Below are 12470 nucleotides of genomic sequence, written 5' to 3' on the forward strand. Positions count from 1 at the left end.
AGCTGCTGCCTCACGACGCCAGAGACCTGGGTTCGATCCTGAGTACGGGTGCTGTCTGTAACGAGTTTGCACGTTCTCCCCGTGGTCTGCGTGGGTTTTCTGCGAGATCTCCGGTTTCCTCCCACACTCCAAAGACGTGCAGGTTTGTAGGTTAATTGGCTTTGGTAAATGTAAAAATTGTCCCGAGTGTGTAGGATGGTGTTAGTGTGCGGGGATCGCTGGTCGGCGCGGACCCGGTGGGCAGAAGGGCCTGTTTCCGCGCTGTATCTCTAAATTAAACATCTGGAGAAGGGGCGGCACGGTGGCGGAGACCCGGGTTCGATCCCGACTACGGGTGCTGTCTGTACGGAGTTCGTACGCCCTCCCTGTGGGTTTTCTCCGGGTGCTCCGGTTTCCTCCCACACTCCAAAGGTGTGCAAGGATGTAGGCTAATTGGCTTGGCAAAAATTGTAAATTGCCCCTAGTGTGCATAAGATAGTGTTAGCGTGCGTGGATCGGTGGTCAGCGCGGTCTCTGAGGGCCGAAGGGCCTGTTTCTGCGCTGTACCTTAAACCAAACTAAAAATAAATAAAACTAATCCCATTCCCTTGCTGATTTGTCTTTGACCCGTTAACAAATAACAATTGTCTAACGGCTGCTGCAGATTCTCTCACCCACCCACGTGCTCGAGCTAATCTACAGCGGCCAATTAATCCATCAACCTGCTCGCCTTTGGGATGTGGGAAGAAACCCGGAGCACCTGGGAAAACCCACACGATCATCAGGGAGAACCTGCAAATCCACGCTCCCTCTCACTTTAAACCTGTGGCTTCTAGTTTTAGACTCTCTACCCCTTCTCCATTACTCTTCAATTAATTCACAAACTTTATCTCATCTACATATATATATATATATATATATATATATATGTATGTACACATACACAAACATATACTTACATACATACATATATACATTCATATGCCACATTCATTCCTCTGTATATCACTGCTGTAAAGCGTTTAGACATTAGCTGTAAACATTCCCCTCACATTCGACCTGCTAAAGTGCAACATCTGGCACTGGCTTGGACTAAACACCGCCTGCCCTGTCACCGTATTCTGAACCTCCCCCCGTGGTGAAGGGAACAGTGGTCAAAAAGTTGCTGCTGGTGAAAGGAGAGATCGGCCCAAGCTTGGATGGCCATGCGTCCACGGAAGGGGACCTGGCTGGGTTAGATTGGGAGCATCCACTGGCAGGTACGTCCACAACTGCAGATGAGGAAGCGCTCAAAAGGGGAATAGCAAGCGTTTAGTTTAGGGATACGGAGCGGAAACAGGCCCTTCGGCCCAACGAGCCCGGCCACCGACCACCCGTATGTCACTTCTATCCCACGCATAGGGACAATTTACAGAAGCCAATTAACCTACAAACCTGCACGTCTTTGGAGCGTGGGAGGAAACCGGAGCAACCGGAGAAAACCCATGTGGTCACGGGGAGAACGTACAAACTCCGTACAGACAGCACCCGTGGTCTGGATCGAGCCCAGGTCTCTGGCGCTGTAGGGCAGCAGTTCTACCGCTGCGCCACCGTGCCGCCAACATGTACCTGCCAGGGTGAAAGGTGGGTAGCAAGTACTCTCAACCTGGAAGGATATTGAGGCTTGGATAAAGAGAGATTGGAAGCAATACGACAGGCACAGGCAACTACCGACAGAGAGGCCCGTTCAGTGGATAATTTTAGGGACACCAGATAGGCTTTATTCCCTAAAGGCCGAGAGGTGATCTTAAAGGGGTAGATAAAACCTAGAGTGGCACAGATAAGGTGAATGGTCATGTGTAAGAAGGAACAGCGGATGCTGGTTTAAATGGAAGATAGGCACAAAATCCATCAGTTCGTACATAGAAACATAGAAACATTGAAACATTGAAAATAGGTGCACGAGGAGGCCATTTGGCCCTTCGAGCCAGCACCACCATTCACTGTGATCATGGCTGATCATCCACAATCAGTAACCCGTGTCCACCTTCTCCCCGTATCCCTTGAATCCGCTAGGCCCTAGAGCTCCAGCTAACTCACTTTTAAATTCATCCAGTGAATGGGCCTCCACTGCCCTCTGTGGCAGAGAATTCCACAAATTCACACAACTCTCTGGGTGAAAAAGTTTTTTACATGAAGGAACTGCAGATGCTGGTTTAAACCAAAGATAGACACAAAATGCTGGAGTAACTCAGCGGGACAGGCAGCGTCTCTGGAGGGAAGGAATGGGTGACGTTTCGGGTCGAGACCCTTCTTCAGGCTGGCCATAGTCTTTTCCCCATAGTCTTAAGGAGTCTAAAACTAGAAGACACAGGTTTAAAGTGAGAGGGAAAAAGATTTAAAGGGGAAAAACTTTTTCAAAAAGCTTGTGCAGAATGAGCATTTCTGACGATTTCAGGGAAAGGTGCCAGGGACTGGAAGGGGTGGATGAAAGGGTCAGGGAGTCACAGGGAGAGTTATCCCTGCGGAAAGGGATCAGCCATTAATCCACACTCGAGTCTTGCAGGCAGGAATCACGATTTTGTTTTCCACACACACAGACGGAAATGGCCAAGTTATATTTGGTACTCTATTGGTGCATTTTAAATTTGCTCTCTCTTCAGGGGAGATCCGTGTGGAATGGGCCGAATGGCCTTCTCCTGCACCTATTTGCTATGTGTCTATGTTTCTGTGAATGGGGTTAAGTGGCCCTGTTACATCACATTACAACACATCACATTACATCACACAATCCACCCTTGCTTCCATTGACTCCATCTACACTTCACGCTGCCTCGGCAAGGCCAGCAGCATAAACAAGGACGAGTTATCATATCATATCATATATCATATCATATATATATACAGCACCCCCTCTTCTCCCCTCTCCCATCGGGCAAAAGGTAAAGAAGTGTGAAAACGCACACCTCCAGATTCAGGGACAGTTTCTCCCCAGCTGTGATCAGGCAACTGAACCATCCTACCACAACCAGAGAGCAGTGCTGAACTACTATCTACCTCATTGGAGACCTTCGGACTATCCTTGATCGCACTTTGCTGGCTTTACTTTGCACTAAACGTTATTCCCTTCTCATGTATATCTGCACTGTAAATGGTTCAATTGTAATCATGTACTGTCTTTCCGCCGGCTGGTTAGCACGCAACAAAAAGCTTTTCACTGTACCTCGGCCCACGTGACAATAAACGAAGCAATGTTGTCCTGGGTTTCACCGAGCAGTAACAGCGGGAGGCCACAAAATCCAGTGTGATCCAAATCCACCAGCAGCTGTTGCTTGAGGCCCTCCTCTCATGTGGGAGCTGATTGCTTTCCTTAGATAGGTTACAAAAAGCCAGAGTAACTGGAGCGACTAGGCTTGTATACACTGGAATTTAGAAGGATGAGACGGGATCTTATCGAAACATATAAGATTATTAAGGGGTTGGACACGTTAGAGACAGGAAACATGTTCCCAATGTTGGGGGAGTCCAGAACCAGGGGCCACAGTTTAAGAATAAGGGGTAGGCCATTTAGAACGGAGATGAGGAAAAACCTTTTCAGTCAGAGAGTTGTCTCATGTATAACGGCTGCTACTGTCTCAAAACCTTGTTGATGCATAGTTTTATCATCAAAGGGCAATAAGTCAAGTTGCTGACGTTCTGAATCCGTGCGGTTTTTGACTGATATCATATCATATCATATCATATCATATATCTACAGCCGGAAACAGGCCTTTTCGGCCCTCCAAGTCCGTGCCGCCCAGTGATCCCCGTACATTAACACTATCCTACACCCACTAGGGACAATTTTTACATTTACCCAGCCAATTAACCTACATACCTGTACGTCTTTGGAGTGTGGGAGGAAACCGAAGATCTCGGAGAAAACCCACGCAGGTCACGGGGAGAACGTACAAACTCCTTACAGTGCAGCACCCGTAGTCAGGATCGAACCTGCGTCTCCGGCGCTGCATTCGCTGTAAAGCAGCAACTCTACCGCTGCGCTACCGTGCATTAAACCTCGCTTGTCTTTTCTCTTGCAGATATGTAGATTCACTGCACCTGTTGCCAACCTGACAGTGTACACTGGACTATGTAGCTCACCTTGTTTCCCAAGCCCTTTCGCATCTGACCCGGGCAATGGGGACCTTTCCCGCTACTCCCCCAGATACGTCCCGTTGCCAAACAGCGCCGCCCGCTCCTCACCGATCGGTGTTGCCGTGCGCGCCAACCCAGCATTGCACAGAAGGTGGAAGCCAAATACCCCTGCTTCCAATCAGTTGTCCTCAGCCGCCGAAAGCTCAGGGCTGTCGCCCGGGTGCCAAGCTGGCAGCTACCACCAAAGGCCATCGCCCATGGAAACCAAGACCCCTCCGAAATCCAAGATGGCGTTGTCCTTCAGCAGGTTTTTGAAGCGGGGTTGCACCAACTCGCCAGTCTTTGCAACGCTGTCGCCCAGGTGCATCACACTGAGCAACGGGAAGGTCCAACCCGTGAACCGTGACGAGGAACAACCACAGCTGAAGCCCAGGCGAGTGTCCAAGTAAGCAACTGCTGTTCCTTCATTCACCATTTAACCGTTTAGTTTAGTGGCCGAGTAAAGAATGGATCTGAGGGCTAACGGAATCAAGGGATATGGGGAGAAAGCTGGAAAGGGGTAACTGATTTTGGATGATCAGCCATGATCATATTGAATGGCGGTGCTGGCTCGAATGGGGCAAATGGTCTACTCCTGCACCTATTTTCTATGTTTCTATGACTGGGCTTATAGGAATTTAGAAGGATGAGAGGGGATCTTATAGAAACATATACAAATTCTTAAGGGATTGGACAGGCTAGATGCAGGAAAAATATTCCCGATGTTGGGGGAAGTCCAGAACCTGGGGTCACAGTTTAAGAATAAGGGGTATGTCATTCAGGACTGGGATGAGGAAAAACTTTTACACCCAGAGAGTTGCGAATTTGTGGAATTCTGTGCCACAAAAGGCAGTGGAGACCAATTTATTGGACGTTTTCAAGACAATAGACAATAGGTGCAGAAGTAAGTCATTCTGCCCTTCGAGCCAGCACTGCCATTCAATATGATCATGGCTGATCATCCATAATCAGTACTCCGTTCCTGCCCTCTCCCCATACCCCCTGACTCCGCTATCATTAAGAGAGAGTTAGATATAGCTCTTTGGGGCTAACGGAATCAAGGGATATGGGGAGAAAGCAGGAACGGGGTATTGATTTTGGATGATCAGCCATGATCATATTGAATGGCGGTGCTGGCTCAAATGGGGCGAATGGCCTACTCCTGCACCTATTTTCTACGTTTCTATGTTTCTCTGATTAATATTAATATCCCGAGGAGTGTTTGCATGCAGAATGGGTCAGTCATGTCTCACCGCCTGTCCTCCATCCAGTAAGAGTACGGCTGGAATTTTGGAATTCTAAAATGGTTGATAAGCAAAAGGCTCGAACACAACTTCTCCTGGATGGGCTCTGGGGTATATATATTAAATGTAAAAATTGTCCCTAGTGGGTGTAGGATAGTGTTAATGTACGGGGATCGCTGGGCGGCGCGGACTTGGTGGGCCGAAAAGGCCTGTTTCTGCGCTGTATATATATGATATATGATATAGATATATATATATATACAACTCTCTCAAGCGTTTGTTCTCTCTGGTTTCTATTCCTGCAGCTTTTTCCAGATAAAGGTCGATGGCCCGTCCGATTGCAGAATATATCCCATCGACTCGGAGGAGGAGGAGGAGGAGGAGGGGGAGGAGGAGGAGGAAGGGGAGGGGAGTCAGCACAGCGGCAGAGACTCCACCAAGAAGATCATCTGTCCTTGGGAGCAAGTGAAGGAGGAAAGCAAAGCCGGATGAGGGGCGGCGGACTTGAGGCCCATGGACCTCTGACTTGCCCAAGTTCTCCAGCGGCCTTGACCTCGGTAGAAGAGGACCTGGTTCTGCAGATTCATTGGCGAGTGGTTCAAAGCAACAGCCAAGCACGGAGTGTCATTCATGTCTCCAATCCTGCAATCACCTCCTTGTTTAACAATTATAAACCTTCAAGTTTTATTCCGCTCGATGGAGCAGCTCCTGCTCCTAAATCTAGGTCACCTGGGATTACCAAGCTCCCCAGGCCACGTCCCTGGTCACACTCTCACTGAAACAAAACAGGTGCTCATCACTTCAACTGCCCCTCCCATTCCCACACTGACCTGTCCTGTCCTGGGCCTCCTCCACTGTTAGAGTGAGGCCCAGCGCAAATTGGAGGAACAGCACCTCATAGAAACATGGAAACATAGAAACATGGAAACATAGAAAATAGGTGCAGGAGGAGGCCATTTGGCCCTTCGAACCAGCACCGCTATTCATTGTGATCATGGCTGATCATCTACAATCAGTAACCAGTGCCTGCCTTCCCCCCTTATCCCTTGATTCCACTAGCCCCTAGAGCTCTACCTAACTCTCTTTTAAATTCGTCCAGTGAATTATCCTCCAATGCCTTCTGTGGCAGAGAATTCCACAAATTCACAACTCTCTGGGTGAAAAAGTTTCTTCTTCACACCTAAGTATTAAATGGCCTCCCCTTTATTCTTAGACTGTGGCCCCTGGTTCTGGACTCCACCAAAATTGGGAACATTTTTCCTGCATCTAGCTTGCCCAGTCCTTTTTATAATTTTATACGTCTCCAAATTTTTTCGCTTGGGCAGCTTACACCCCAGCGGTATGAACATTGACTTCTCTAACTTCAAGTAACCTTTGCTTTCCCTCTCTCTCCACCCCTCCCCCTTCCCAGTTCTCCGACTCGTCTGACTGTCCTCGTTTACATTTTATCTGTTTGCTTTGTTGTTACGTTCTCCTAGCTAACAATGATCTATTCTACATTTTCCTTGATCCCTTTGTTTCATTTTCACACCTTACTTTGCCTTATCTCTGTATCTCCCTCTGCCCTAATTTAGTCTGAAGACCCGAAACGTCACCCATTCCTTCTCTCGAGAGATGCTGCCTGACCCGCTGAGTTACTCCAGCTTTTTATGTCTACCTTCGGAAACACTCATCAGATCAGACAGCATCAGTGGAGAGATAAAGAGAGTCGACGTTTCATCAGATGATAGGTCAAGAACCCGAGGTATTGATTCTGCTTCTGGCTCCATTCTGACCAGTCAGGTATTTCCAGCATCTTCCGCTGCTTGAAGTAAGAAGCCTGATCCTCAAAGGCATCTTTCTGCTTGTTGTTTCAGCCAGAAAACAATGTGTGTTAAAGAGTGAGAAAAAAGGAGACACACAAGGAACTGCAGATGCTAGAATCCTGAGGAAAACAACCGACTGCTGGAGGAACTCAGCCAGTCAGGCAGCATTTGTGGAGGCAAATGTTCAGGCTGTGTTTGGGTCGGGAGGTCATGTCGCAGTTGTCTAAGTCGTTGGTGAGATCTCATTTAGAGTATTGTGTTCAGTTCTGGACACGGTGTTGTAGGAAAGATGTTATCAAGCAGGAAAGGGTACAGAGAAGATTTACCAGGATGTTGCCAGGGCTAGAGGGTGTGAGCTATAGGCAGAGGTTGATCAGGCTGTGTCTCTATTCCATGGAGGGCAGGAGGATGAGGGGTGATCTTATCGAGGTGTTTAAGATCAGGAGAGGAATAGATCGGGTAGATACATAGAATCTCTTGCCCAGAGTGGGTGAATAGGTTTAAGGTGAAGGGGAAAAGATTTAATAAGAATGTGAGGGGTAACTTTTTCACACAGTTGTGAAGGGAGGTGGGTGTATGGAATGAGCTGCCAGAGGAGGTAGTTGAGGCTGGGACTCACGTAACATTTAAGAAACAGTTAGACAGGTACATGGATAGGACAGGTTTGGAGGGATATGGACCTAATACAGGCAGGTGGGACTAGTGTAGCTGGGACATGTTGGCCGGTGTGGGCAAGTTGTGCTGAAGGGCCTGTTTCCACGCTGTATCACTCTATGACTCCTCTTCAGTCTGATGCTGCCTGACTCACTACACTGATTTCCGCCAGCTTTGTATTTTGCTCAAGGAAAAGATGAAGAATGTTTCTGCCTTCGTGCAATAGGCCACCTCCTTCTTCCAACGGAGTGGAGAACATGAACATAAACTGCTAATGACCTTGTAACGATGCTCAGATTATAATGACCTTTGTTTTAGCTAAACTAGGAACACTTGGATTTATAGACATGAAATGCTGGGGTAAATCAGCGGGACGGGCAGCATCTCTGGAGGGAAGGAAGGAATGGGTGAACGGGTATCGACCCGAAACGTCGCCCATTCCTTCCCTCCAGAGATGCTGCCTGCCTCGCTGAGTTACTCCAGCATTTGGTGTCTATCTTCGGTTTAAACCAACATCTGCAGTTCCTTCCTACGCACTCGGATGTATTATCTGTATAAGGATGTGTGTACATCAGTTACGTTGTAGTATAGTTTTCTACCTTTATATGGAATCAGTGAAACATGCCGTCTGTTAAGCCATGGATATATTCAATGGTCCAGTTGTCTTTCTGATGTAATATGTACAAGATTTTGTGCACATCTTTACTAAAGAGCAATCAAAAACCTCGGGAGCCTCTCATGCAGACTTGATTTTTATCTAATTGGGTTTTTACACTAATGCTCTGTTTCTTTTACACGGTCTGTTTTATCTTATACAATCTTTGTGTAATTGATGTGTGGTTTATATTTTTGTGTGCTCGGCTGAGTCTATGTGCCTCGGATGCTGCTGCAAGCAAGATTGTCATCTGAAGGAAAAGGGCCTCGACCCGAAACGTCACCCATTCCTTCTCTCCAGAAATGCCGCCTGTCCCGCTGAGTTACTCCAGCTTTTTTGTGTCTATCTTTGGTTTAAACCAGCAGTTCCTTCCTACACGGCCGCTGATTCATTTACTGGCTGCGGGGGCGGGGAGGGGGGGGGGGGGGGTCTGTTTCCTTCTGAAACATCCATCGAATCCACCCTTCACCTTCGCAAATAACACCCAAACCACCAGGATAACACAGAACAACATTTTACCAGCACATTAAACTGCTTCAGACTCTGAAGGTAGACACAAAAAGCTGGAGTAACTCAGCGGGTCAGGCAGCATCTCTGGAGAGAAGGAATAGGTGACGTTTCAGGTCGAGACCCTTCTTCAGACTCGACCCCTTTCTCCAGAGATGCTGCCTGGCCCGCTGAGTTACTCCAGTTTTTTGTGTCTATCTTCGGTTTAAGCCAGCAACTGCAGTTCCTTCCTACACATGTACCTGTCTAAGTGTTTCTTAAACGTTGGGATAGTCCCAGCCTCAACTTCCAGAACTGTACCTCGCCTTGGTTGTGAAGGTGGCCAATGTCTCGAATGTTGTGCTCCGGGTGTGTGACTGATAAAACTTTTTTTAATTTCAAAATATACCTTATTCGAGAAATAAATATATACAAAACACGTTCCTTACAAAAATCCATCCGACATTCTCGGAGACTATATATACATTCAATACACACATTCAATAAAATGACATAAATGACATAAAATCAATGACATAAAATCATCCCCCACCCCCACCCTTGCCACGCATGTGGCCCACTGGCGTGGAATCCCTTCCCTTATTTTGAGGGGCTTCTCCACCACATAGGGTTGTCGACTGTCCCATATTTGCGGGGACATCCCGTATTTTGGGCTCAATTGGTTTGTCCCGTACGGGACCGCCCTTGTCTCGTATCAGTAGGTTTGCCAACTTCCTCACTCCCAAATACGGGACAAAGAGTGACGTCACCTTGTCCCGTATTTGGGAGTGAGGAAGTTGGCAACCCTATCACCACACCCTGCCCCCCCACCCCCCCCCCCCCAATGTCCAGCAGCGGAAGGACCCTAGACTGTGGCCCTCTATCACTCCTGCAGTCCGCAGCGGGCCAGTCGGCAACATTCCCCGACGGACATCTCATAGAAACATAAAAACATAGAAAATAGGTGCAGGAGTAGGCCATTCGGCCCTTCGAGCCTGCACAGCCATTCAATATGATCATGGCTGATCATCCAACTCAGTATCCCGTACCTGCCTTCTCTCCATACCCCCTGATCTCTTTAGCCACAAGGGCCACATCTAACTCCCTCTTAAATATAGCCAATGAACTGGCCTCAACTACCTTCTGTGGCAGAGAATTCCACAGATTCACCACTCTCTGTGTGAAAAAAAACGTTCTCATCTCGGTCCTAAAAGACTTCCCCCTTATCCTTAAACTGTGACCCCTTGTTCTGGACTTCCCCAACATCGGGAACAATCTTCCTGCATCTAGCCTGTCCAACCCCTTAAGGATTTTGTAAGTTTCTATAAGATCCCCCCTCAATCTTCTAAATTCCAGCGAGTACAAGCCGAGTCTATCCAGTCTTTCTTCATATGAAAGTCCTGCCATCCCAGGAATCAATCTGGTGAACCTTCTCTGTACTCCCTCTATGGCAAGAATGTCTTTCCTCAGATTAGGAGACCAAAACTGTACGCAATACTCCAGGTGTGGTCTCACCAATGCCCTGTACAACTGCAGCAGAACCTCCCTGCTCCTATACTCAAATCCCCTCGCTGGGAGGTCAGCAAAGCTCGGGCAGACACCAAAGAGCGTCGACTTGTTCTGCAACAAAACCCAGCAGTGCTTTTCTAAAATAGCAAACGTTCTGCTGCAATGGTGCCAACCACGCCTTTCACACAGGATTCACTGAAAGCGCACGGAGGTGACACAAAAATAACTGTAGGCAGCAAAACCACAGGTAAATGTTTTTTAGTCAAGATAAAAGACTTAGAAGTCTGGAAAAAAAAAGTTTTGTTAAACTCAGTGCAAGCGGACAAAATGCAAGCGGGGCAGGAAATGGTTGCTGACAGAGCTGTCGAAATTTGGTCTGCGGCATCGATTGCAAAAAAAAAACATTTTCCTCAGTGAATGCTTGACTGAAGCAACGGAGGAACTGTAAGAATGTAGGAGCGAGGGGAGGCCACTCGGCCCTTTTAAGCCTGCCCCACCATTCAATACTGTTGGGGAACAGCCTATTCCTGCTCCCATTTTCTTACGTGTGAGGAGGGGGTGCAGATGCTGGAGATAGTCGCCAAATGCTGGAGTAACTCAGCGGGTCAGACAGCATCTCTGGAGAAAAGGAAGAGTGACGACTACCCGCCCCCTCCCCTGACATCAGACTGAAGAAGGGTCTCGACCCTTCCTTCCCTCCCATTCCTTCTCTCCAGAGATGCTGCCATTTGTCCCGCTGAGTTACTCCAGCTTTTTGTGTCTATCTTCGGTTTAAACCGGCATCTGCAGTTCCTTCCTGCAAACGTCCAGGGAGCAGATACTGTATGTGTGAGACCGTCTCTCAAAGGGCCACAGACCACTGCTGGCCGGGGGGGGGGGGGGGGGGGGGGGGGTTTCTAACTGCTATCACAACGCCCACCACCAGCGTTCGTTCACAGGCAACCTCTTACGTTGAGCTGTGGGGCGATTCTTGCTCGTCTGGCGATGCTGGTGGAAGGTTGGTGTCCGAGCACAGCATCACCCCGTCTCAGTGAATGTTGTTGAATAAGGTATGTGGCCTACCTATCTCTGAATGTTCATACTCTAGAGGACAAGAGCACTATAACAGATGCGTACAAAATCATGAGAGGAATAGATCGGGTAGATGCACAGAGTCTCTTGCCCAGAGTAGGGGAATCGAGGACCAGAGGACATAGGTTCAAGGTGAAGGGGAAAAGATTTAATAGGAATCTGACGGGGTAACTTTTTCACACGAAGGGTGGTGGGTGGATGGAACAAGCTGCCAAAGAAGTCCCAACGTTTAAGAAACAGGCAGGTACATGGATAGGACATGTTTGGAGGGTTATAGACAATAGGACAATAGGTGCAGGAGTAGGCCATTCGGCCCTTCGGGCCAGTACCACCATTCAATGTGATCATGGCTGATCATTCTCAATCAGTACCCCGTTCCTGCCTTCTCCCCATACCCCCTGACTCCGCTATCCTTAAGAGCTCTATCTAGCTCTCACTTGAATGCATTCAGAGAATTGGCCTCCACTGCCTTCTGAGGCCTTCTGCCTTATGGACCAAGCGCGGGCAGGTGTGACTAGTGTAGTCGGTGGGACATGTTGGCTGGTGTGGGCAAGTTGGGCCGAAGGGCCTGTTTCCACACTGTATCACTCAGAGAGTCATAGAGTCATAGAGTGATACAGTGTGTAAATAGGCCCGTCGGCTCAACTCCCCCACACCGGCCAACAATGTCCCAGCTACCCTAGTCCAACCTGCCTGCGCTTGGCCCATAAATCATTGACTCTATGACTCCATAACAAAGTGTACTCATCTTGGGCAGCACTAACGCAGGAACTAATATATTTCTGCAACAAATGCTAACTCACAGAAACCCATCAAAACTATGCTGAGACTTTTGCAAGGAAATCTCTGTGAATTGGCACAATAGGCCAGGAATCGGTACAGGGATGGAGATTGGTGGAACGTGTTCACTGCCGT

General features: G+C 48.2%; 1 protein-coding gene across 3 annotated transcripts in view; it reads left to right on the forward strand.

Annotated features, from left to right (window-relative positions):
* Positions 1-8552, forward strand: part of LOC144594636 (regulator of G-protein signaling 9-like) — a 59135-nt gene extending 50583 nt beyond the window's left edge. For all 3 annotated transcript variants that reach the window (XM_078401411.1, XM_078401410.1, XM_078401408.1), the window contains 2 exons: positions 4038-4537; positions 5681-8552. In XM_078401411.1, the coding sequence (XP_078257537.1) occupies positions 4038-4537; positions 5681-5867 (687 nt within the window). In that variant the 3' untranslated portion in view covers positions 5868-8552. The remainder of the gene's footprint in view (positions 1-4037; positions 4538-5680) is intronic.
* The last annotated feature ends 3918 nt before the right edge of the window (positions 8553-12470 follow it).

The sequence above is a fragment of the Rhinoraja longicauda genome, chromosome 6 (genome assembly GCF_053455715.1).
Source record: "Rhinoraja longicauda isolate Sanriku21f chromosome 6, sRhiLon1.1, whole genome shotgun sequence".
NCBI lineage: Eukaryota > Metazoa > Chordata > Chondrichthyes > Rajiformes > Arhynchobatidae > Rhinoraja > Rhinoraja longicauda.